Below are 24139 nucleotides of genomic sequence, written 5' to 3' on the forward strand. Positions count from 1 at the left end.
CTGATACTTTTCTTTAAAAGATTTTTTATTGGAAAAGAAAAAAAATTCCAAAAGGAGAGCTCCCACCCATCACTGGTCTTGGCATGGCAAAGGCAGAAGGGCTGCAGCCCAGCATGGACACACATGGTTAGAAGTGACAGAGAGGAGACACGGTTGCTTCTCAGGGTGATTGTGTTTTCCTCAACTGCTGCAGGTAAATCATGCCCCAGCTAAAGGGATGCTGGAATAAACCCCCTTGAGTGAGAAGCTTGAGTGATGGGATTACTTGGTCATTCAACACCCAGCCCTTCCCTCTGGCACTGGTACCTGGTGGAGGAGCAAGGAGGCTCCAGGGCTTGCAAAAGGATGTGCCAAATGCAACTCATTTGTGCTGGAGGGTGGAAAAATGTGTGTTCCATCCCAGCTCTCTGAGCATATCCCAGGGAACCCCAACACCAGCTGAGAGGAGGTGAGCAGGATGCACCAGCAGTGCCCATGGGACAGCAAAGGAGGAGGCAGCCTATCCTGCAGGGTGGGTGGGTTTGCTCTCTACAACACTAATGATTAAAACAAGGCATCTCAGTGAAAGGAGTAAGGAGAGGAGGAGGAAGACTGTAGTGTGGGCCAGCTGCAGCTGGACATCCAGTCCTGTAGGCACCATGTTGAGGAGCCGCTGAGGATGCTCTTCCTGCTCTAGTCCTTCCCCTTGCCCTTCTTTGCTGCATTCAAGAAGCACAGGAGACAAGAGTTAGTAGTGCATCTGCTGGCACTGACACTGCTGTGGTAGAAACATAGCCAGCATGGCTGGCTGAGCATGGTGCAGTGGCTTCATCCCTGCAGGAAGCTTCCTGCCATGCCAAACCACATTTTGCACCAGTCCTGGTGTGAAGAGAACAGGGAATCCCCATCCCACCAAAAATGGCAGTGGTTTGTGGGGGGGACTAGTGTTTTTCCTAGTAGCACCTGCATCCCCCCCAGCCAGCAGCTGGACTTCACAGTGCAAAGGAAAGAGCATCCTACAAAATCCCCCACACCACCAGCAAAGCCAACCCCAATAGGCCAAGGTACCTCTGAAAAACCCCTGCCCAAGGTTGCAATGGGACCCTTCTGGGGACAGGAGTGGTGGGAACTGACCTTTGGACTTTGACTTGATCTTGGAGGAGCAGGGCTTGGTCACATAGACAGTCTCCTCACACTGGGCATTGTACAGGGCTTTCTTCAGGATGCCAGAGCGAGTCTTCAGGCCTGTCTGAGCACTACAGCCACCCCAGCTCTCAAACTTGTACTTGCAGTCAGCTGGATGAAAGGGGAGAGACATCAGAGCTAGCCAGGAGCTGGCAGGACACTAGCCCCCATCACCCAGCACAGGCTGGTCCCCAACCACCCCATCTCCATGTACCCACCTCCAAATTTCTTCTTCCAGTTGCAGGGGATCTTGCACTTGAGCTTCTTACTCTCATCTTTGCAAGTTCCCTCGCGGTAGCCCAGGCCACAGTCCTTACTGTTTGGAACACAAGGTCCCCAGTGCCAGTCCTCACACTTGGAGCCGTCCTTTTTTGTCTTTTCTGTGCAGAAAAGTGGAGTGGGCGCTCTCTGCAGGGACAGGGGAGCGTGCCTCACTCTTCCCCCCGCCCCACTGGCCCCCTGCCCCAGGCTGCCCCTCACCTTTCTTGTTCTTGCCAGCCTCGGCAGCAGCAGCCACCAGGATCAGCGCCAGGAGGAGGAGGAGGCCCCGAACCTGCATCCTGCCTGTGGAGGAAGGAGAGGGTGAGGTGGGTTGGAGGTTGGGGTGCAGTGTGGTGTCAAGAAGGAGACGGTGGGCTGTGGGCAGCCTGTGTGGGAGTAAGACAGCAGCTCACATTGCACACACTCACCTACATGTGTGTGTACCCCCCTGTGCCCTGCTTGTTGCCACCCAGTGGAATATGTTCACTAATTGCAACAAGAAGGTTAATTGTGTACCTCAACAACTGCCTCCCACTAGGGAGCTGCAGGGATGAGAGATTGTTCCTACCCCTGCAGCCCTTCCATTGCCCTGCATGTGGTCGAAATGCTCTCCATGGGGACCCCACAGCCCACACAGCATCTGGGGAAGATCCTACAGTTGGCTGCCAGTTGCCAGTCCTCACTCCCATATTTCTCTGTGGATCCTTTATCCATGACCCAGCAGGCTGCTGCCCCATACTGAAGAGCCTTTGGCCAGGGAACACAGCTCCCATAGTACCTTACTCCAGGGTACAAGAGGATGCCAGGGAGAAGGAAGAAAGCCCAGAAAAAACAAATCTGCTTCCATGAGAGGTCTGAGAGTTAAATCCATGGATTAAACACCAAAAAAAGAGCATCCACAGTGTGGGAGCTCATTGGAGGGATTGAGTGGGAGTGCTGAGCCCACTGCTCTCACCACCCATGTGTGCAGGGGGTGTGCAGATGTGCACACACCTGGGAGCAGGTTGGGGACAAGGGTGCACACACATTAAGGTTGGGCTCTGGGGATCATGCTCTGTCCCCCTGCCCCAGTAGCCTTGGACCATGTGACTGCTCCCCTCTGGCTGCTACCATGAGACTCTGTGGGATGTGGCTGCCAACACTGGAGTCCCAGATCCTGCTTTCAGTGGGAACAGGAGTGCAGGCATAAAGAGCCAGTGTTTCAAATCTGGAGACCCCTTTCCTGCTCCCCCACAGTGCTTTAAGATGCCACCCATATCTGTGTGGCAGCAGCTATCCATAAAACACACAGCACCTGCCCCGGCTCTGTGATGGGCTTTGCAGAATTGGGCTGTAGAGGACAGGATGAACCGCAGGCCCCAGGGGACATCAGCACAGGGAAGAGCCCGGGGTCAGCATTTGCTCCCTCCCCTGGGCTCCCTGGGCAGCGTGCCAGAGAGAGCAGCATCCCACAGTATTCAGGCTCCAGTGCACTCACCTTTCATGCATCCGCCACCAAGCTGCCAGCTTTGCTCTGCATTGAACTGTCACAGGGAATTACACAGAATGGCTGGCTGAGGGCACAATCAGGGTGAGATCTGCCTTCCCCCTCACCCAGCCCGGCTGGGAGCCATCCTGCCGAGCACAGCTCAGCTCTGTTCCCACCCATCTGCCCTCAAAGGGGATGAGGGCTCAGCCCAGATGGGATGGTTACAGATGACAAGGCTGGAGCTGAGTTGACTTACAGACATGGCTGTCCCACTTTCTGCAGCAGCTCTTATGTTGTAGCACCTCTGACATCCACATTATCCACAGCATCTCCCTGTTTTCAGGTGTTCTGTAAACGTCTCCCATCCTTTGCTGCAGAGCATTTCCCTGTGCTCCTCGCACCTACCTCCCAGCCCAGCACCTTCTGCTCAGACCCTTCTGACATTGTTTTCAAGCCCCCAGGGCAGACAGCCCCAGCTGATGTGCTCACCCCTGCCTCACCTCCAGGCACAGATTTACCCTGTTTACCATGGGTGCAGTGGGGGCCTGCCCATGTGTACACAGGGATGCTGGAAGGATGCCCTCTGAGGGGATGACCAGCTACAGCTCCAGGGACCCCTGAATTCACTCCCAGGCTCGACCCAGCACATTGTATTCCCCAGGCAAAGGTCTGCAAGGACCTTCAGTCATGGCTCATCCTAAAGCATTCTTAAGGAAAAGAGAGTGCAGTTTCCCAAACGGTTTTCCAAACAGCCAGGCAAACAAGGGCTGCTCCTGGCTGGGCTGACAGCACTTTCAGGCATGCTCACACAGCCCTACTCCTCCTGTGTCCCTGTGGGGCCCCGGTTTCTCTCCTCCTCAGACGCTGTCTGGCTCTCATATAACATCAGTCCCTGTTCTCCCTTCCCCCCTCCTCTAGCTGCCCTGGGTTTTTATGATCTATGATCAGCTCTAAAAAGAAAAATAAAATCACCTGGTGAAGCTGAAGCAGAGCTCAAATGCCCACTTCTTGCAAAGGGAAAGCTTGGACCTCTCTCCAGACAGCATTTTGGGCCAGGTAGTGGCCCTGACTTCTCCTAATGTGGGCCACACATCCTCCTGATCCCTCAATGGTGTGTCCCCGTGTGCTCCTGGGAACGGGGATGGCACCCCCGCACAGCCCCTTTGCCAGCAGTGGGACCTCTCGGCTCGGCTTTGCTCGGCTCGAATTGCAGCTGGCTCTGGCAGAGGTGGGCGCAGGACTGCAGTCCTCCCTCTGCGGGCTGAGCTCCTTCCCAGGCTCCGGGCAGGCAGCCCGGCACTCGAGGAGCCAGCCCAGCGCTCGGGAAGCCCGTGGCCTGGAGTGCCAAGCGACAACAGCAAGTTCCCTGCTGCCAGGAAAAGGGAGACCGAGCAAGTGCCCGTGAGCCAAGGCGTCAGCACGGCCAGGAGGCTTTCCTAGAGGTGATGAGGGAAGCAGAGCCGGGGGACTGTGGGGCTTTCCAGCAGGCGGTCTCACCTTCCCCTCGCAGAGAGGAGAAAGTGCTCCAAGGGAAAAAGGTTCTGGCCCCGCACTGGGGGCAGAGAGGGTGGAGCAGGCAGCCCTTCCACACCTCTGCCCTCCGCTCCCTCCTCAGGGTACATGCTGTGCCCTCAGCGCCGTGGAGCCTCTTTCCCTCTCCCTCCCGAGAGGCGGGCGGTGGTCGAGCCCCCTCCGGGGCAGCTCCCCGGACTCCGATCGGAGGATCTCCACCAGCTGAGCTCTCCCTGAACCAGTGTGGGGTGCTTTCCCAGAGGGAAGGGGGCAGGATACCGGGCCACTACCTCAACCCGTCTGCTCTCCAGGAGCCCTGACTCCCTACCAAACTCCATCCGTCTGCATCTCCTGGCTCCTCACAGGCGATCCCGCACCGGGGGGGTCACCGCCCCCGGTCCTCCGGCCCTAGTCGCCCTTTTCTGCAGCTCCTTCCCAGCCAGAGCCTATTCCCCACCCCGGCGAAGCTCCTTCCCGCTCCGGGGAGCCCTCAGCCTGGATGACTGCCGCCTCCCCGGGGAGGTGGCGGGCGGTCGCCGCTGGCCTGGCCCGGGGCGCCCGTGGCCGTGGCGTCGGGCGGGCGGTGCCGCCGTGCACGGGGCCGGGGGCTGGGGGCCCGACCCCGGGAGCTGTGGGAGGGGGGGCCGCACTCACCTGCGGAGCGGAGCGGAGCTGCTGCCTTTGTGTGGCGGCCGCGTGCGGAGCCCCGAGCGGCGCACAGCGGCCCCTGACGTCGGGCTCGGCTGGCAGCAAAAAGGTGGGTTTTTAGCCCAAAACTTTTCGCAAGCTCCTCCTCTGGCCCCCGGCAGGCACAAAGGCAGGGCGGCGGGGGAGCGGCCCGGGGGCAGGCTGGCCCCTCGGCCGGTGGGGCGGGGGCAGCGCGGGCCCCTCGGCCGGGGGTGAGCTGGGCCCGGGTGGCGTCAGGTCCCGCGGGGCACGGCCCCTGTCCCTTGTCCCCTCTCAGCTTCCTGCTGTGCTCTCCAGCCCGCACCCGCGGTACGGGTTCAGCTGACCAGGCACCCCATCACCACCGAGTGGCCGAGGGGTGGACAGCTGAACAGCCGGGCAGGTCTCCCCTGGGCGCTGCTGCTCTGAGTTCCGCTGGCAGCTGGCCCCGGGGACACCCCCGGGCCGAGGAAAGGGAACCACCCTGTGTCTCCACCAGCTCCGCGGATGCCTCCTTCTCCATCAAGGCCACTGGCATCAATGGATCGACCTCTCATGATCTCTGCCCTTTTCACCCTTCTCTGCTTGCTCTGCTTCTCGTGGGAAGCTGGCAGGAAAGGGGTAGTTCTCAGCACCCAGAGCAGCACATCACTTACATGCTGCCCCAAGTGTCTGCCCAGTTCCATCCCTTGTGACCTGCCTGCCATGCTGCAGCCGTTCTCCTTGGACCAAGTGCCAGTATCCTATCCAACTGCCAGTGGGGCATGAAAAGGACCTTGCAGATCTGACTGCTCCTTTTCCCCCATCCACCACCTTTTCTTGGGAGGTGAGCAAGGCAGCAGCCAAGCCAATTCCCTTTTGGAGTTAGCAGCCAGAAAGGACAGTGTCATGCCAGAAAAATGGGGTTGTGGTGGAGAATGGAGCCATTTCTCCACCACTTATCCTGGAAGAAGTCTGCTGAGAGCAGGGCTGCCACAGGTGGGGTTGCAGGGCAGGGCTGATTTTTATGAGCTGCTTCAAAACCAGGAATCACTTTACAAAAGATTGCCACATTTAATTGTCACTCTGCCAGCAGTTTCCTAAACATCTGCAAAGGTTTTGAGGAGAGCTGGTAAATGTGGGACCGTGTCATCTCCCCTTCCTGCTGCACACACAGCAACAGGCACTGTTCTGTCTGGTGAGGGATCTGGAGATGTCAGGCTGTACATTTGAGCCCAGGATGGATCCTGATAGCTGGGCAGGTAACAAAGCCAATAGCCTCTACCCATTGCTGGGCCTTTAAACTCAAGCTGAAGAAAGGTGCTGAGACAAACTTCAGTGTAAAAAAGAAGGACCTAGGTGTACATCAGGTTTGCCTGCCTGAATCACGGGACCGTGATGAGCAGACCAGGGCCTATAGAACTGTTAAAGAACTAGGTGTGGAGTGAGCACTAATGCTGCTCTTCAGCTGTTTCTGGCCAGGAGCTGAAGATCTCACTGGAGTCCCCAGGGCACAGCAGCCCAAGGTACAGTGAAGCCTGGTGCAAATTTTCACTCCTTCCAGGGAACCAGGAGACAAACGCTAGCTGTGCAAGAGAGCAGAGATGCATTGGTGCACATCACGCTCAGCAGTGGCTGTGCTAGGTCCCTTTGGGCTGTTTTTGAGGGACATAGGGGAAATGGCTCCTTCCTCAGCTCAAACAAGCAGCAGACGGCTTTGACTGCAGAAAGCGGCCTCATACTGAGGAAAGGAGGAAAAAAGAGCGAGTGTGACCAACCCAGGTGCATTTCCCTGCTATTAGTTAGCTTGAGCTTTTTACCTCCAAAAATGTCACAAGCTAATTCATGGCATGTCAGCTCTGCATTTTCCATCTCTGGTCAAAGCCTGATCCTTGGGGAACTGGTAGTGGATGTTGCAGCAGAGCCAGTGCAGGGACACAGGCATGCATGGGAGAGGAATGACCTTTTTCTTTTTGAGGTGTGTGGCAGGTAATCATTAACAGGGCCAACTGCTACCACCCCAGCTCTGCTTAGCTGGGGCTGGGCTTGCATGGCTTTCTCCAGCCTGCACCCATGTACCTGGTGCCTACACCTCCAGGTGTGCTTTGATCCCACAGGAGGGCAGACAGACCTCTTAACCTCCAGCACCTGACTGAAAAGGACAAAGACAGTATGCTGACATCCTTTGGGCAGAAGGGCAGGACTGCCCCAAAGGTATACTGCCCCTTTCCCAACACTCCTCATCAGAGTGATCACATAGTGGGACTGTTTTTCTTCCCCGCTGTATATTTGACACTGGGGCGGCTGGAAGACTCCAATTGCCATGGTTACTGACAGCCTCCCTGCTGAGATGTGGGCCAAGCGCCAGCATGCTGGGGTCTGGGCACTGAAGCAGAGTGGGCCCCCTCCTCGCAGTTGCACGTACACCTGGTCCCTGGGGAGGGACAATTCGGTGTGCCTTACACCTGCTACAGATCCTCACTGTTAGCTCTGGGCAGGAGCTGAATTTTGAAGACCATGAAAGAGAGGCATGGTGGAGGTGGAAGGGACAATGCTGACAGGGAAGGAGGCTGCTTCTCCATGCAGAGAGAGGCTGGCAGGAGCACCAGGCAGGCTGCCAAACTCCCCATAGAAATCTGACTTTAAGGTATGAGTATAGCTCCTCATCACCCACTGGCTCCATCACTGCCATCGGCCATTGCAGTTACCTCCTTTTTCAAAGGAAACTCCACAGCAGAGAAGTGTGTTGGCCACAGTCATCCTTATGAGTCAGAGGCTGGAAGCAGAAGTGTCCCTAATCCTCTGCTTTTGTAATTGGAGAGCGGTCCTTCCACCAGAGTGGCAGAGATAATCCTTGCCCTCAGTGCTCAGCACTGGAGGCAGAAGCCCAAGACTCCCTGCTGGAGTGGAAATGAATAGGAAGAGCCCCCAGCAGGCTCATCTCCCGCAGAGCAGCATGGCTGGGGACAGCTCACCACAAAAAAAGGCCAACAAACATTTTGAAACAGGAGGCTGGATGCTGCTGTAGTATTCACTGACAGCTGTGGCAGCCAATGGGGCTACCTCCTTTGCCTCAAGGAAGAACAGCAGGCTGCTGTCTCATTTCCAAGGCCTTCTGGATCACTTGGGAAGGCAGTGCATTTTCTCCCTTTCCCAGATTACAGGAGCATTGATGTATGACACAGAATAGAGAAGGTCCCTCAGGACAAAGACCCTGTATCTAGCAACAGTCCCAAAAGGATGCTGTGCTGGTAAGTGAACAAGGATGTAGGCCAGGAGAGAACTCCCAAAAGTACCCCAAGTTTGGACAAGGGCAGAGGCCTTGGGATCCAATCTTGTTTATGCCATACAGGACATCTGTTGTGCAGTGCCTGCTGCAATCTTGCAGATGCAGCAAGAGACAGGAACTAAAACATCAATCTCTTTATTTCAATGGCAAGAAACAACAACATCCAAACAGTCAAAGTTCAAAAGCAATGGGAACACAGGCTCATGCCAGGCCCTGGGCCGGCTGTAGCCAACACCCTCACATAGCTACAAAAATACAGTCCTACAACAGCGTCTAAGAAACACAGACCCAGGTATTGCACAGAACCCCTGCCCTCAGGGGGCATGGCGATCAACACCCCCTCCTTCTTCACCAAAATATAAGCAGGCTTGGAATTGCACAGCAACTCTGCTCACAGGTGCATGGAGGGGCCAGGCAGGGAAAGGGACAGTGTGTCTCTCAACTACCTGTACAAAAACTATAAGGGAGGAAGGGGAAAGCTGAGGCTCTAAATGCCTCTGGGCCAAGTTGGGCATCCTGTCTGGGGCAGCAGTGGTGTGGACCTCAGATGACAGTGCCTTGTCAGTGGCCTGCCAGCAGTGCTGATGAGAACTCCAGGAACTCCTGGAGTGCCCCAGCTGTCGATGCATTAGTATGCTATCATTATTAGCTGCCAGTACTGCCACTGACCCCTGGCACCCTGCACTGCCCTGCACCTCTGTTCCCAAGTACAGAATCCCCCATCCTTCAAGGATGCCCCTGGGAAGAAAGTCTGAAGGGTATTCTGGTCCCCTACAGTATCCTCATACCCTTTTCTTGGTACTAGGAGGGATTCAAACAGTGCCTCCCAGCACTACCCAGTGGGCACAGCTGCGTGTGAGCACAGAGGGACTCCACAGACCACACACGACAGCAGCAGTATCCTCTCCTGGAGCCAAGCTGCAAACAGCAACCCCCTTCACGACCACTGCCCATCCAAAAGTGCCAAGCAGGTCTGCTAGCCTCAGAGCCATCAGTTTTCCTTCTCTGTGGGCACCTCCTGGTCTCAGGGACTCAGATCTGCAAAAGCCTTGCTGAAGGCCTGGCTTGATGTCTCAGCATCGAGCACTCACAGATCAACAGGGGAGATGGATTGTGGTGCCTCATGCCCCATGGCAGGCGGTTGGTAAAATTCTATTCCATTGCAGGCATAACTCAGGGTGAGGAGCACTGGTGGTTCCTATGAATCCAAATTCCTCTTTCTGCTAAAACTGGAAAGAATGAGCTCATGGTCAACCCAGGTGAGTTTTAACTCAGCTGGGTGAGCTCTCAAGTTTTCTCTGCAAAGCCCTGTGCCCAGTTCGGGGAATAGCAGGAGTCAGACTAAAAGGATGCATGTTGCCAGGTTGGGGGGCAGGAGGGGATCCCTGAGAGCAGCACTGACCCCAGCACTGCCTGACCAGCCCCGTGCAAAGTCTAGAATTAAGGGGGAAACTGAAGCAGGGAGGGCAGCTGAATCCAAGTCAGTATTTGGGAAATATAATGGGCATCACTGCTGCCACTGCCCCAGTTGAGTGCAGCTCTCCACCATCCTGCAGTGGGCTCACAAAGAGATGCTCAGCAGAGCAGGTGTGCAAACTGTTCTACCCAACCCCGTGGAGAGAAGTGTGGTGGGAGGGATTGGTAGCCTTCCTCCATGCCATCCCAGCCCTGAGTTAGACTGCTGGCTGAACACTAAAGGCCCATCAGGAGGGCACCTCTTGCCCTACTTCCAGCTGCACCAGGCCCATATGCTCTGAGGAAAGACTGGCTGCACAAGTGACTTCCCTCCTGCTGCAGAAGGCTCTGGGTAGGGCAACACACAGATGGGGTGCAGCCCCAGAAGGGAGGAGAAGGTAGGGCCAGTAAGTTGTGGCGCTTCCTTTGGGGCAAGGTCTGCGGCTCACAGCCTCTGCAGTCTGTCCATGCAGCTCCCACAGCTGTGCCAGACAGGAGAGGAGGAACAGGACACAAATCTAGCCAAGCACCTAAAAGAGGGGCACTGCCAGCAGAATGAGAGGGGCTAAGCAATGATATCCCACAAGGATCATAGGTAGGAGCCTGTGGAGGGGGCATTGGCATTACTCCCACGAACAAGGGTGACTGGGGGCTTCAACATGGCTGGGGGATAAAGCCCACCTAGGGCAGGGAATGTGGTGAATGAGAGGTGAAGGGGTGGACACACAGAGAATCAGGCTTCAAGTCTGAAATATCCATTGTCCTCATAAACAGAGTCCCAGCCCAGCCTGGGGCAGAGCACTTCCGAATCCATCTCCAGGAACCAGGTTGGCATCTGGGTAGGGTTGGGCCAGATACAGCTCTGCCAGTTGGCATTGTCCTCTTCTCATCCTGCATGAGCTGGCTTGGGCTAAGGCACGCCAAGCACTACACAGCTGTCTCCTGGTCCTCCCGCTGGATCATCTGGTAGTGCTGTCGGTTCTCGAGGTAGGCAGCTAAGTCAGGGTCATTGGCTTTCTCAGCACGGTGCTTCGGGGTGTCTCCCTGCACAGGGGAGGCAAGAAGTCAAGAGTGCCAAACACTGCCTGAATGCTGCTTTGGCACCCAAAGGTGTCCCCATTCCCCCATGTGGCTGGGTCCAGCAGATCCTGCAGCCAAACCCCAAGTCAGACAGCAGCCAAATGCCCATGTGCTCACCATGGGATCAAAGTGTGGTCCTGAGGAGCCTGACTACTGAAGGCCTGGAAGCTGTCCCCTGAAGAGCCATCAGCTCCAAGCATGGGCTAGGACATGACTGATCCTGGGCATCACAAGTCACCCAAGAAGAAACAAAGGCTGGTGCTCATAAACTGCTCTTCCCCTGTGCTGGGGAGGCAGGCGGGAAAGGGTGAGGAATGAGGGGTATGTCTGGGGAATGCCCAAGAATACCAACCCCCCTTCCCTCTCACAGCCTGGCTAGCGCTCCAGCTCCCGGAGGAGGATCACATTTCACCAGCTTATTGCAGCCATCTGGATTGTGTCCACTAATGAACTCCCGCACTCCATAAAAAGCAAATCTGTTAACAGCTCCCAGCTCTGTCTTCTCTCCCCCTTCCCTCCCCCTGCTCCTTGCTCCTCCTCTCCAAGTGCCCAGCCTCTGCTGTGCTGCTGAGAAAGGCCACAGAAACCTGGCGCTCTGCTGCTGCCATTGAAAACCAGCCCTGGAAGGGGTACCCGTCCTGCCTGGCTCATCCGCTGGTGCACAGCAGGGCACGGGCAGCTGCAGCAGCGTGCAGTGGCCTCCAGAGCAGCCCACAGCCATATTTCTCCATCAGGAACAATGGTCAGACATGCAGAGCCCTCCGCTGGGCCTGGATATGGCTGTGCACAAAAGCCCATCAGTGTGTGTGGCTGCAGAGAGGTATCACGCACCACGAAATCCTGGGATGTGCACCCCAAGACTGGGCACACTCTGTGATCCTGCATACACCCCCCAGCAGCCACACCATCAGGGGATGGAGACCACTCTGTGCTTTGGTGCTGGCTCTCCTTGATGGCCTCTTCCCCACATCCCCTGAATGCAATCACTCATTTAACAGAGAAGGAATTTAGCTTCTTTCCCTGCTCCCCTGCAGAAGCCCCTCTGCATCACTGCCTGCCTGCAGCCTGAAACCGGAGCTGCCAGGGCCTCCCTGCCCGGCTGGGCTGAGGCACTCCAACTGATAAGGCTCAGCCTCCCTCACCACTGCAGGGAGAGGGATCAGCCTGCTCCAAACCCTTGCTACAGTCTGCTGCTGGGGTTCCTAATGAGGTGGATCCTGCCTGTGCAGGCAGGCTGTGACCCGGAGCCCATGAGAGGTCAGTGCAGCAGCACAGCGGGGTCCCCAGGCAGCCACAAACCCGACATGCCTTTGCACAGGCACGTGCAAACCCATTCCCTGGGGCAGGCGCATGCCTGAGCAAGGCTCCCTTTTGTGCTGGCAGTCTGGGGGCTGTTCCTCTCCATCAGGCAAATGAGGGGGCTAGGGACAGAGAGGGGCCATGTCCTCTAACTGCACTCACCTCTTGCCTCTGCTGGCTGAGTCCCCATTCAGGCCAGCCCCACTCTGGGCACTGTGCAAGGCCAAAGCTTCAGACAGGACCAAGGAGGAAAGATGGGGAGCCAGAGATTATCTGTACTACATTCTCCTGACAGCTGGCAAACAGGGATGTGCATTGTCTAAACTGAACCCCAAGCTCCACCAGCACCCCTTAACTGGGCTCCTAAATGGTGTCCCAGACCCACAGACTGCACTTTCTTGGCTTGTTCTGCTACATCACCTCTGCTCCAGCCCATCACTAAAAGCCTCCACCAGAGAGATCTGACCACATCCCCTCTGCCACATGCCAGCCCCAGGAACCTCCTGTACCAAAATATGGCCCCACGTCCTCTTCTTTTGCAACTCTTCTTCCAGGGCTGGCACAATTCCCTGACACTAAGGCACAGCTCAATTAAGTCAGCATGTGAGGGAAAGTGCTGCCACTGCTTGCTCCTGCTCCCCACAGGCCAGCTTCACCCGCCAAGAGGAGCTCCCAGATCCCCCATTGTGACTGCTGGTGGGGGAGAGCGGGGGGAGTCCTGCAGCTGGGCGGGAGATTTCAGGGAGAATGTCCTTGCTCTGACCCCTGAGGGTGGGAAGGGGGAGACAGGGATGAGACATTCCAGCCTCTTGCTTCTAATTTAATAAAACAACCGCGAGAGAAGTGCCAAGAGAAGACAGATTTAACCCCTCTGTAGCTGGGTTCTACTGGGCAAACATGGGTGCTCCATGTCAGCTCCTCTCTCACTGGCAAACACCTCACCCAAAGAAGCCCTGTTCTGCTCCCATGCTGGCTCTGCTCCTTGCCAGCCCTCTGGTCACCCAAAAAGCCCCACTGCCACCATTCCCGCTGTCACCTGCAAGTCTGTCTTCATGAGCGAGGCCCCGGCCTCCACGATGTAGTGGCAGATAGTGCGCTGGCGTAAGGCTGCAGCCTGGTGCAAGCTGGTTTCACCACTGAGGAGGAAAAAGCAAGAGATGTGAGATGTCCCCCTGAACAGGGACACTCAGCACATGCAGGTGGCAACAAGGGACAGCAATTCAGCGGCAGCAGGAGCTGATGGTGAGTTGTGTCCAGGCAGCCCTGGCAGAGCAGGGGGTGCTACTCAGGGGCAGTCTGTCCAAAATGGACATGGCTAGAAATCATGGCTGGAAATTAGAGCAAGGGCAGCTGAATTGCCCCTATGACTGGTCACTTTGCAGAGGGTCTGGCCAACAGGTAATGCAAGTCAGGCAGCGACTTACTTCTCCTCCTCTGTGGCATCAAGGATTTCTGAAGGAGCTGTGGAAAGAAAGAGTGCAGGTGAATGAGACCTGGCTGTGGGGCACAGACAGACCTGCCTACTCCCTGGTCATAGTCTGCATCATTCCTTAGGGGCTGCTATTTTCATGCTGCCTACTGAAGTCCTAGCTCCAAAGTACTGAGGTCAGCAATGGCATCTGAGCCCAGCTGATCTCCAGAAAGAAGAATTGGTTGTGGACTCTCTACAGAGAAATATCTAAATAAAAATAAAGCTGTCTGTATTTCAGTGGGAACTGCCAAAAACAACAGGTCAGCTGCCCTGAAGGCAGAAGCAAGACACTGAGAAATGTTTCCCAGAGACATGTTGATCCCTGCCAGGATGCAGCAATAGCCATGAGGACACCCCAGTACTGGCAGAGCGATGCCAGGAAAAGCCCAAACAACAGAAGGATGATGTAGCAAACCCAGAGGGAAGGGATCTAAGCCCAGGAGCACTCCCTCTGAGCAGAGGGTTGATTTTTTTTGGCTGCCAGGCTCCTTTGCTAAGAGTGGCACTCGGGCTCCAGCTCACCATTCTCTATGATGTATTTGACGATGTCCTTGCTTCCCGATTTGACAGCATGGTGGAGGACAGTCTGGCCTGAGGAGTCTCGCACCATCAGGTCTCTTCCAGCTCGGTGCAGCTCTTGAAACTACAGGATTGTCAGATTGCTCAGGATGAGTTGCATTTCCCAGATCCAAGCCCCAGTATTATGTGCCTGGAGCGCCTGACAGGTTATGTGGATACTTGGGGCTGGTGAGGAGCTTTGTCCAGTTCTGCCATGCTATCAAGTCCCCTCCCTTCCTCTCCCTTCCCTTCGTGTCCCCCAGGAGACAAACCAGGGCTCCTTGCCAGAAACCTGCCTGGTTTCCAATCACCATTCCTGAAGGAAGGCCCTTGACAGGTGCTGCTCCAGGGCATGGGGATCATGGCTGGCAGGGATTTCCTTAGCCCAAGGGGCACACCAACCTAGGAGCCAGCATTGGCTGCTCATTTCAGCAGGCTGCTGGAGCACCTACCTTGCTGAAGTTGCCGCTCTTGGCAGCTTCTATCAGCAGGTCATCTGCAAAAAGAGATGTGTCAGGGTCAGAAAAGTCAATCTGTAACACTGCTTATCCAATCCTGAAGACAAGAGTTGGGCACCAGAGGTGTGGAGCAGGAGCACAAGCTTCTTCAGGGATTAAACCCTTGGTCAGACTGCATTTACATGTCTCTTCCACCTCCAGGAAGGCAAGGAACAAGCCAGGGGAAGGAGAGACCATGTAGCTAGGGGTGCAGCCAGACCTCAACCCCAGCAAGAAGCATGTGCAGGGGGAGTAGTCTCTGCCCTTGGGCAGGATAATTTGTGATGAAAGTGGGGAGCAAGTCTCCTGGGCATCAGCCAGCAGCAAAGACGCCTCTCACCAATGACTCACTCACACCTCCAGGCTCCGGTCAAGCTTCAGGAAACTCCTTCCATTTGTTCAGCTTGGTGAGGCCCCTGATCTAGTGTTCCCACCTCTCCAGGGAGAGGCAGAGACAGCCTCCCAACCCACTCCACAGCGCTCAGCTGTGCAGGTGGGGGATTAACCCCTTGCCATATAATTTCCCGCACGGTGGAGCCGGGAAGGCGCCTGGCTGGCCACTCCACAAATCACTGTCAGGTCTCTCGTGCTCACCTCTGGGTCACCCGCCTGCAGGGCTCCATGCTCCAGGACACATGGAACAACAGGGCTCCTCCCTGCTCACCAGGGAAATGATAGGCCAAAAAAAACCCATGGCAGGAAAACAGAAGAGTGCAACCTGAGAGGGGGTATGACCAGGAGTAGGACTCTGCTCACCTTTATGTGGGAGGCAACGTTCAGGCTCAGCACTGGAAGGGAAGCAGTGAAAGTGTAACTAACCCTGCCAGTCCTGGCAGCAGATGGCCCTAATAGGTATGCCACCATTAGAGGGATGGAGAAACCTGCCTGTGGCACTCCTTCTTCCCTGATCTGAGTTCTTCCATCCCCCCTCCCATTTCTACTGCTGCTCCTGGCACCATTGCTCATCCATACCCAATACTGGCCTTAGTTTGGCTGAAAGACACACATGTCCTTTGCCTCACAGGCCAGGTGCTGGAGCTTGACCCCATGGTTGAGCCTGGGGTCACAACCCTGGTGATGCCCCACTGCTTAGGGCAGTGCTGGCAGAGGAACAAGGAAAACAGGATGACATCTCATCCCTTGGTCTTACTCAACACTGAATTCCTGCTTTCTTCCAGGGAGCTCCCCTGTAAACTAGCCCAGGGATCAATGCTGTGAAGCCCACCCTAGGTCTCCCATCACTGCCCATTCTTCATGAGGCCCAGAACTCCCATTCTAGACTCACCTGGGGGCAGGAGAGGAGGGAGGAGAGGAGGAAGAGGAGGGAAATGCAAAATGGTGCCCAGGAGGTGTGGCAGATGAGTCCACGAGGTCAGGCATGGCAGGAGAAGTGCTCACAGTCTGAGTGACCACTAGCTCTGGATCCAGCACATAGAGCTCGTCCTGAGAGATCTCTGTCACATAGTTGAGGTGTTCCTGAAAGACACAAGTCAGCTCATGCTTCCTCAGAAGCAAGACCTACTTCTGAAAAACTCCATCCCCTCATATCCCAGTGGATGGGTTTGTGGCTCACCCGTTTGTTCAGCAGAGTAATAGTGGCTTGAACAGTCTTGTGCCTGGGAGCCTTTGCATCTCCTTATTCTTTTTTAGGCTTCCTACCTCCTGCCACCTTAGCAACCTTGTAAGCCTTATCTCCATGTCCTCCTCCCCAGCTCATTAGGGAAAGTATCTAATACTGGTGAAGATGACCCCAGCTGGTGGGTTCCCTGGCCAGTCTTGCTATGTTTGCTATTCCTTGCCTGCTGCACTGGAGGGCCCTGCAGGCAGCTTTCAGCCCAAGGCTCTGTGCTATCACCCAGGCTTCCTCCCTTTTCTCCAGAAACCTGGAGGTGCTGAGCCTGGTCCTGGGCCAGGCTCATCATGCCATCCCTTTGGGGGATGCCAAAGGGCAGGGCAGTGGTATAAGACCTGTGTGGCTCCAAGACTATGCCTGTCTGTTGGTCTGCATGCAGGTGGGACACCCAAGCACCCTCCCAGGGGGATGACTGTGCAGGATGAGGCTGCACTCACCTGTGCACGGTCTATCCTGTAAAAACGATCGGCCGTGGTTGCTGTAAGACAGGAACAGAATGAGACAGGCTGATCCTTGGTGTGAGACAAGGGAGATGGCCTCTTCCCACCAGGAGTGCCAGTGAGCTATCCAGCCACCTCCATGAGGCCACTCAAAGCACGTGATTGTCAGGCACAACAGAGCATGCCACCACTAGCTGTAGATCCAAGTCCCTATCTCCTAGGACAGCAGGAGAGCTTCAAATCAGCCTCCAACCTGTCTGAGTAAAGAGATCACCACAGAGAGAGAGGAGCTCCAACAGAGCAAGTGGCTATGCTGGAGCCAGACACACACAGCCACTATCCCTAGGGGAGCAGGGAGGGGTTATGGACTTAGGGCATCACCAAGGGAGACCAGGATAGGTAAGGGCACAGTGCCAGGACAGCTGGATTCCCATGCAGGGCAGCATTTCCCCAATATCCTGACAGGCTATTGGTGTCAGTCCAGGAGAGGTTGTTGCAGTGGGATCCTTGCAGACCCAAGGAAGTCTCTCTGCAAACAGTGGGGATGTGCCAGAGCAGGTGAGAGAAATGAAAGAGCCATGTTTATCCTGGATTTTTGCATCCAAGGAGCTACTGTTCAAGGCCTATAATTCAGCCATTTGAATGAACCTGTGTTGTGTTGAATGAGTCTCTTTCCTGACACGTATTTCTGAGCCCAGAACCTGCTGCTGGGAGATTGGCAGGAGAAGGGAAAGTGGCCCTGGTACAGCAGTTCCAGCAGTGACACCTGGGAGTGGCAACACCATGTGCAGGGCTGGAACCTTGAAGGGAGAAGTTGCACCCTCTGTTAGCACAAGGCTTCCCAGGCTCACTTTGCAACCCATGGCTGTGTTCTGCTGTGGTCTACACTCACTCTGCTTGCTGGGATGTCAGAGAGATGAAATCCTACCAACGGGCACTTCACTCAGCCAGCTTCCAGGTACAGAGGGAGCTTCTTGCTCAGAGAAGGAAAAGGGAGAAGAGAAAGCTACTTTCAGGCAGAGAATAGGCAGCAGCCGGAGCCCAGCAGGGAGGCTGCTCTCCCGTACCACTGCGATGCTCATGGTGAGCTCGGCTCCGAGCATGCTGGAGCAGGGGGGCCCCCTGCCTGCACAACACAGGAGAGCATCCCCAGCAGTCCTGCAGTGACAAACATATGCCACCGAGCTGCCTTCAGCTCCAGGGGCAAGAGAACCACAGACTCCCCTTCCCCCACTCCGGGTCAGCAGCCAGACACGCAGCCTGGCGGAAAGCACTGCGGTGCTCAGCCCCAAAGACCCAAACATCCATGAGTCCCAAGCCTCAGTGGTTCCCTGTGGCTTGTCACTGAATGTCTGTTCTCTCACCTCCCAAATTCAAAGAATCACAGAATGATTGAATTGCTTAGGTTGGAAAAGACCCTTAAGATCGAGTCCAACCATTAAACTAATGCTGCCACCACTAAATCGCATCCCTAAGTGCCACATCTACACATCTTTTAAGTATCTTTAGGGATGGGGACTCATCCACTTTCCTGGGCAGCCCATTCCAATGCTTGATCACCCTTTCACTGGGAAAAAAATCCTTCCTGATGCAACTTGAAGTCATTCATATCCCTTCCTCCTCTGGCTTGTGATTTTGGAGAAGATACCAACATAATTTCACACAACCTCCTTCCAAGTAGTTGTAGACAGAGATAAGGTCTCCCCTCAGCCTCTGTTTCTTCAGGCTAACCAAACCCAGCTCCCTCAGCTACACCTCCTAAGATTTGTACTTCAGAGCCTTCCCCAGCCCCATTGCCCTTCTCTGGATATGCTCCAGTACCTCAATGTCTTTCTTGCAGTGAGAGGCCCAGAACTGGATGCATGATTCCTGGTGTGGCCTTAGCAGGGCTGAGTACAGGGAGCCAATCACTGCCCTGGTCCCACTGCCTACGCTTTTCTTTATCCAGGCCAGGATGCCATTGGCCTTCTTGGCCACCTGGACACTGTCGGAGACTGAAACTGTTCGTGCCTCAAACATTGATACAAAATTTTGCTCATTATAACAAAAACTGTGTAAAGAAGCTACAACCAAAGGAGCCTCTCTGAAGATACCTGACAGGGACATTGGACTGAAAGTCAGACTGCTGAGATTAGTTAAAGGGAAAACCCATTCTTCAATCACCTGAAACAAACAAGTAAACAAGGAAAAGAATGTGAGCCAAACCCAGTAGTCCTGCTAAGAATCATCTTTGGCTTGCTTCAGGGTGGGGGAGGCTGTAGTCCACAGACCCATCTGCTGGGAGTATGTTTGCAGTTATTTCCCCCCCAACCAAGGTGGGGGGAGGAAGTTTGGGTGTGTTGTAACCTCTGCTCAGGGGCAGTGAACCCATCCTCCTTTATACAAACTGGCTATGGAACCCCCAAGCGTGCCCCAAAATGCCCCCATAGTCATTCCTGAGGCCTTGCACCACAGGACTGCATGTGATGAAACAAATGTAGAAGAGACAATGGAAACTACCCCCCCTCCCCATCAGAGAAGTGCTTGGATTTTCCTACCTGGCCTGAGCATATATTAACCCATCAGATTCTATGCTTTTCGGGGTGCTTTTCACCACCAAGAAGACTGGCTGGAGAGGATCAATGGAGCATCATTGGGATCCACAGAGTGGTGATACTTTCCTTGTTCTGTCCCTGTTACTCTTTCTGTCCCCCCCACCTATTTTCTATTTCTTTCTCTCATATTTATTACTAAACAAAAACCATACTATTGTCACTGGCATATGGTCTCATCTGCACCTTAATTCGGGCAGGGGCATTCCTAAGAACCTTAGTAATTGGATCCTGCCAGACACACACTGGATCATGTTCAGCTGCTATCAACCAGCACCCCCAGGTCCTTTTCTGCTGGGCAGCTTTCCAGCCCTGCTTTCTCCAGCCTGCAGCACTGCAGGTTGGGTGGTTGTGACCCAAGGGCAGGACATTCACTTTGTTGAACCTCATGCAATTTGTCTTGGCCCATGAACCAGCCTGTCCAGATCCCTCTGCAGTGCCTTCCTGCCCTCCTGCAGATCAACACTCCCACCCAACTTGTCTGCAAGTGACTGAGGGTGTGCTTGATCTCCTTGTCCACATTGATAAAGATAATAAACAGAACCAAGCCCAAAACTGAGCCCTGGGGATGGCCACTGACTGGCCACCAGCTGGATGTAACTCCAGACATCACCACTGTGGGCCTGGCCATCCAGCTGGTTTTGCATCCAGGGAACAGTGCACTCATCTGAGCCACAAGTAGCCAGTTTCCCCAGGAGGATGTTGTGGGAAACTGTCAAACATTTTACTGAAGTTCAGGTGGACAACATCCACAGCTCTTCATTCATCCACTGAGCAGGTCACCTTGACATAGAAAGAGAGGTCACCTTGACATAGAAAGAGATCATCTTGCTCTCCTTCCTTGCCTGTCCCCTCTGAAGAGTTTATAGCCATCCACTGCAGCACCCCAGTTGTGTGATCTGTCCCACCATGTCTCTGTGATGGCAACTAAGTCATGGTTTTCTTGCTTCGCCATATCTTCTGGCTCCTCCTGTTTGTAGCCCTGGTGCACTGGTGTCAATGCACTTCAGTTGGGGTACTGATTCCCCCACTTTTTTGGGCATAGGAGCCGTAACTACAATGCCCTAATTCTCAGGTTCTTCTGTGGTTTCTAATGCATCATAACCCTCGGATTTTTACAGCCACATGGATCTCCATCCCCTACCTCCACCGACCTGGCAGACCAAAGGACCTTGCTAGCAAATCATCACCCCCAGTCAACACTCCTAGGGGAGAGCGGTACTCACAGTCTAGGAAGCACCACTTAGGTGACAGTTTCTGGAATGACAGTGTCTTTGGCTTGGCTCCATCTCCCTCCTGCATAGTGAAAGAGAAGATAAAGGTGTAACTTATGGCCTCTGCATCTCTCTTTGGAACATAGCTCCTGCTTTGGGAGGTCCCTGCAGACATAGAGGACCACAGGCATTTGGATGAAATTGAACACAGGCACAGCACACTGCAACAGGGAGCACCATGGGACAGACTGGAGCTGACTGTAGAGCAGTGTCACAAGATGAGCCCATGAGACTGGCACAGTGGACGTGACAGATCAGCCCAGAGGACAGAGAGAGGCCATACACACCTGAAAGAGCAGGCGCTCTAAAGCAGAGGGCTGTGCAGGGAAATCCTGCAGAAAGGCAAGGTGTCCTGTTACAGCCTGTGTCTGGGAAGTCCCCCAGTCCCTCTCTTATCCCATTGGAGTTGCTTAATGTGCTGCCATATCTGACTTTACACACTGTCTGGCCACAAGGTACCTGGTCCTTGCCTGGCTTTAGGGTCAGAGCACAGAGCTTGCCCAAGGAGTGAGAAGAGGTAAACAATGAGGTGACCAAGGAACATGAGCCACACTGCAGAGTTTTAAAGTGCAGGAGATTACAGGGGCATCCTGCAGGCCTAGCACACTGGCACAGCAGGAAAGCATTACCATGTGAACCCAGGAGCTGCTAGCCATGTGCCGGCCTGTGTGTCCTCACCAGTGCCTGGGCACAAAGTGGGCAGGGGACATGCATATAGAGCAGGCACAGCAAGAGGCAGATGCCAGTGTGCCAGCCCAGGCAAGCAGCTCTGCAGCTCAGCTCTGCAGAACTCTACACATACACTGGATGGGATTCCCACAGGCACAAGAGGCAGCTAACAGCAGACTAAGAAAGGTCCCTTCAATCTTCTGTGCTATAATCAGATTGAACAGTGTAGCACAAGTCACACTATGGGCTTAGAAGGCACTGTTCACCAGGAGCAAGAGTTACACCGTCTGTGTACAGGCCACATACATGTGCTAGTACATTGGCAAGGACACAAAAATCAGTGCTTGTAAATGAGAAGAGTGAGAGGAGTTATAAACCTAATCCAGGCACCTAGAGAGGGCAGAGCTCTGACAGGAAACACAGAGCCTGTGAAGGGTTTAAGGGTTATAGGCCCCCACAGGATGTGTGCTGGCTTTTTATACTACCCTGTAGTTTTTCAGGGTCACTTTCTGGGTTTGGAGAGCAGTCAAAAGAGCAAAACTGGAAAAGAAGCTGCCAGACAGCAGGGAGCAACAAGGCATCCAGCTTGGGACCCTGCCTCCACCACATAGTGAAGGCAAACCATGATCTCTTAGCGTGACCCAAAGCAAGAGTGCGTGTGGTGGTGTGTGCAGGTCAAGGTGTCTTAGAAATCCTTTCCCTGAGTCCCCTCAGTATTCAGCCATGACCAATTTTCACACAGACTCACCTCCTGCAGCTTCTCAATTTGGGTCCGGCACAACTCCAGGTCACTGTCTCCTGGAACCACGATGATCCCTAGTGGCACAGCTGCAGGACAGGGCACAGACACAACTCAGGGAGCAGCTCATGCCCCATTCCCAACACCTCCCACAGTAGCTACAGGCTTTGCCAGACTTGGGGACTGCAGCTCCCACCCCCTGGTCACTCAGATGGTCACTCACAGGCTTCCTTGAGCTTTTCCTTGTCATAGTTCAGTGCCTCATAGTCACGCATGCTGATTCGGCTCACCCGGATCCGCAGCCGCTCGGGCACTGGCTGCTGGCTGTGTGCAGGGGGCAAGGAAAAATGAAGACAACAGAAAGTGACAGCCTGCTTTCACCTTATTCCCCTCATCCCTCCAAAACAGGCAAAAGCACAGCATTGCATAGACTGGGGTGGGGAGCTTGGTACCAGCAGCTTCTCCAGCATCAGGGTCTGGCCTTATTTCTGTGACCTGATCCCTTCCCAGACCCTCCCCAAGAAAGGACTGAAATGTCTCTGCCAGTCACGGATCAGTCCCATCCCTTTCCCTCCCAATCATCCTTCCTTGGAGAGGAGGTGGCAGATTGATCTGAGGAACCTACTCATTGAGCAGAGGCATGGAGTTGCGCCGCTTGGTCTTCTGCAGCATGTTGGCTTGGTTGCGCAGAGAGATGTGGATGCAGGAAGCTGCCAGCTTGCAGGGCTCTCCATCTACCTGCATGGGGATGGCCTTGGATGTGGTGAGAACCACTTGCCGGCACTGACAGAGCCGCTCCCCATGGCCACCAACTTGCAAGGCAGCCTGTGAAAGGGTGCAGAGTGAGAGAAGAACATGGACTGAGATGTGGATGAGGGGAACATCCACTGTCAGCTGGATGTGACAAGTGAATCAACTTCTGAGGGTCTCAGGTTTGATTTCAGTGAGAAGGGACTCACAGAGACCAGGGTGTGACAGCATCTCACCTAAATCTTAAGAGAGCAGACACTGTCACATAGGCCAGCACCACAACTCCTCCAGAGAGGATCTGTGGAGCTGTGGGCTGGCTGACACCTGATCAGTGGGACCATTCACTCCCCTGGTTGCTACCAACCAGGTTGCTACAACAGGCAACAGCACTGACTCACCAGCGACGTCATGGTGAAGCAGATAACTTCAATGCAGCCATCATCGTGGCGCTGGGGCTCGAAGTCATGGTGCTCCCCAGGGTTGCCCCAGGGCATGGTGCCTGCACAGTACCTGTGAAATGACAGGAAGAAATTCGTGGACTAGGACCCCAAACCCAGGCAAGTATCTACAGCACAGGTGTGAGAAGTCCCATATATGAAGACAAGTCCTGCAGGTGCTCACCTTGGGATGTTAAGGAAGACCAGACACTGGGGCTTCAGGTCCTGAATCTTGGGGGTCAGGTCTGTCCCATCACACTAGAGACAACACAGGAGTGTTCAGGCTGCTGTAAGGGGAGCCTGGTCCATCCTACCCACTTAGGAAGAAACGGCCTCCCTCCTCTGCTCCCTATAGTGAGTGCTCTCCAAGTCAGGGGAAGCTGATGCTCCCAGGAACATAACCACTCCCCAGCCCTGACATACTCAGTGTGCCAAGGGACATTCCTCATGCCTCCACAGCTCACCCCCTCCCTGGACCAGAGCACCCCAGCACACTCACAACCAGCCTGACGTGCTTCGCCAAGTCTTTGGAGCTCCCGGTGAGGAAGTCGGAGAAGGCTGTCTGCCAAGGCAAGAGACAGAGTTAGTGCCCAGGTGGTCACCAGAATGGGCAGCCAGGAAGCCTGCCACTGATCTGCAACTCAGCCTGCCACTGATCTCAGCTGCTGAAACCTGCAAACCCCCTTTTTACCCACTGGCAAAAGTCCTCTTCTCCTCCAAAATGTGACCCATTCCTCTTGCTATTTTGCCTACCAAAAACTTCAGGGCACCCTCAGTAACATGCTCTAGTGTTCCCTTGCCAGCCCAGTCCTGACTTTAAGGAAGAGCTGGCAAGATGAGTCTCCTCCAGTGAGACTCAAGTCACAAGAGACAAACTCAGTCTCAAGCTGTAATGGAGTACCACAAA

At 54.7% G+C, this 24139-nt stretch overlaps 2 protein-coding genes across 5 annotated transcripts in view; both read right to left on the reverse strand.

The window, feature by feature from the left end:
* Nucleotides 1–56: 56 nt before the first annotated feature.
* MDK (midkine) lies at nucleotides 57–13623 on the reverse strand. Of its 3 annotated transcripts, XM_058829341.1 has the most exons (6): nucleotides 13598–13623; nucleotides 13210–13309; nucleotides 1645–1728; nucleotides 1383–1544; nucleotides 1114–1275; nucleotides 57–698 (listed from the first exon to the last, which is right to left on the reverse strand). In XM_058829341.1, the coding sequence occupies exons 3-6, from the start codon at nucleotides 1721–1723 to the stop codon at nucleotides 673–675; spliced, it is 429 nt and encodes a 142-aa protein (XP_058685324.1). In that variant the 5' UTR covers nucleotides 1724–1728; nucleotides 13210–13309; nucleotides 13598–13623; the 3' UTR covers nucleotides 57–672. The 3 variants fall into 3 exon arrangements, with proteins under 3 accessions (XP_058685324.1, XP_058685315.1, XP_058685332.1); XM_058829332.1 differs by lacking the exons at nucleotides 13210–13309; nucleotides 13598–13623 and adding an exon at nucleotides 5060–5189; XM_058829349.1 differs by lacking the exons at nucleotides 13210–13309; nucleotides 13598–13623 and adding an exon at nucleotides 3866–3890.
* DGKZ (diacylglycerol kinase zeta) overlaps nucleotides 8459–24139 on the reverse strand; it is a 45222-nt gene continuing 29541 nt past the window's right edge. For both annotated transcript variants that reach the window (XM_058829320.1, XM_058829313.1), the window contains 15 exons: nucleotides 23732–23794; nucleotides 23417–23490; nucleotides 23194–23305; nucleotides 22671–22870; nucleotides 22269–22369; nucleotides 22055–22134; nucleotides 20590–20659; nucleotides 16770–16810; nucleotides 15985–16175; nucleotides 15456–15487; nucleotides 14655–14698; nucleotides 14167–14287; nucleotides 13598–13634; nucleotides 13210–13309; nucleotides 8459–10838 (listed from right to left, as the gene is read on the reverse strand). In XM_058829320.1, the coding sequence (XP_058685303.1) occupies nucleotides 10722–10838; nucleotides 13210–13309; nucleotides 13598–13634; nucleotides 14167–14287; nucleotides 14655–14698; nucleotides 15456–15487; nucleotides 15985–16175; nucleotides 16770–16810; nucleotides 20590–20659; nucleotides 22055–22134; nucleotides 22269–22369; nucleotides 22671–22870; nucleotides 23194–23305; nucleotides 23417–23490; nucleotides 23732–23794 (1383 nt within the window). In that variant the 3' untranslated portion in view covers nucleotides 8459–10721. The remainder of the gene's footprint in view (nucleotides 10839–13209; nucleotides 13310–13597; nucleotides 13635–14166; nucleotides 14288–14654; nucleotides 14699–15455; nucleotides 15488–15984; nucleotides 16176–16769; nucleotides 16811–20589; nucleotides 20660–22054; nucleotides 22135–22268; nucleotides 22370–22670; nucleotides 22871–23193; nucleotides 23306–23416; nucleotides 23491–23731; nucleotides 23795–24139) is intronic.

The sequence above is a fragment of the Poecile atricapillus genome, chromosome 1 (assembly GCF_030490865.1).
Source record: "Poecile atricapillus isolate bPoeAtr1 chromosome 1, bPoeAtr1.hap1, whole genome shotgun sequence".
NCBI lineage: Eukaryota > Metazoa > Chordata > Aves > Passeriformes > Paridae > Poecile > Poecile atricapillus.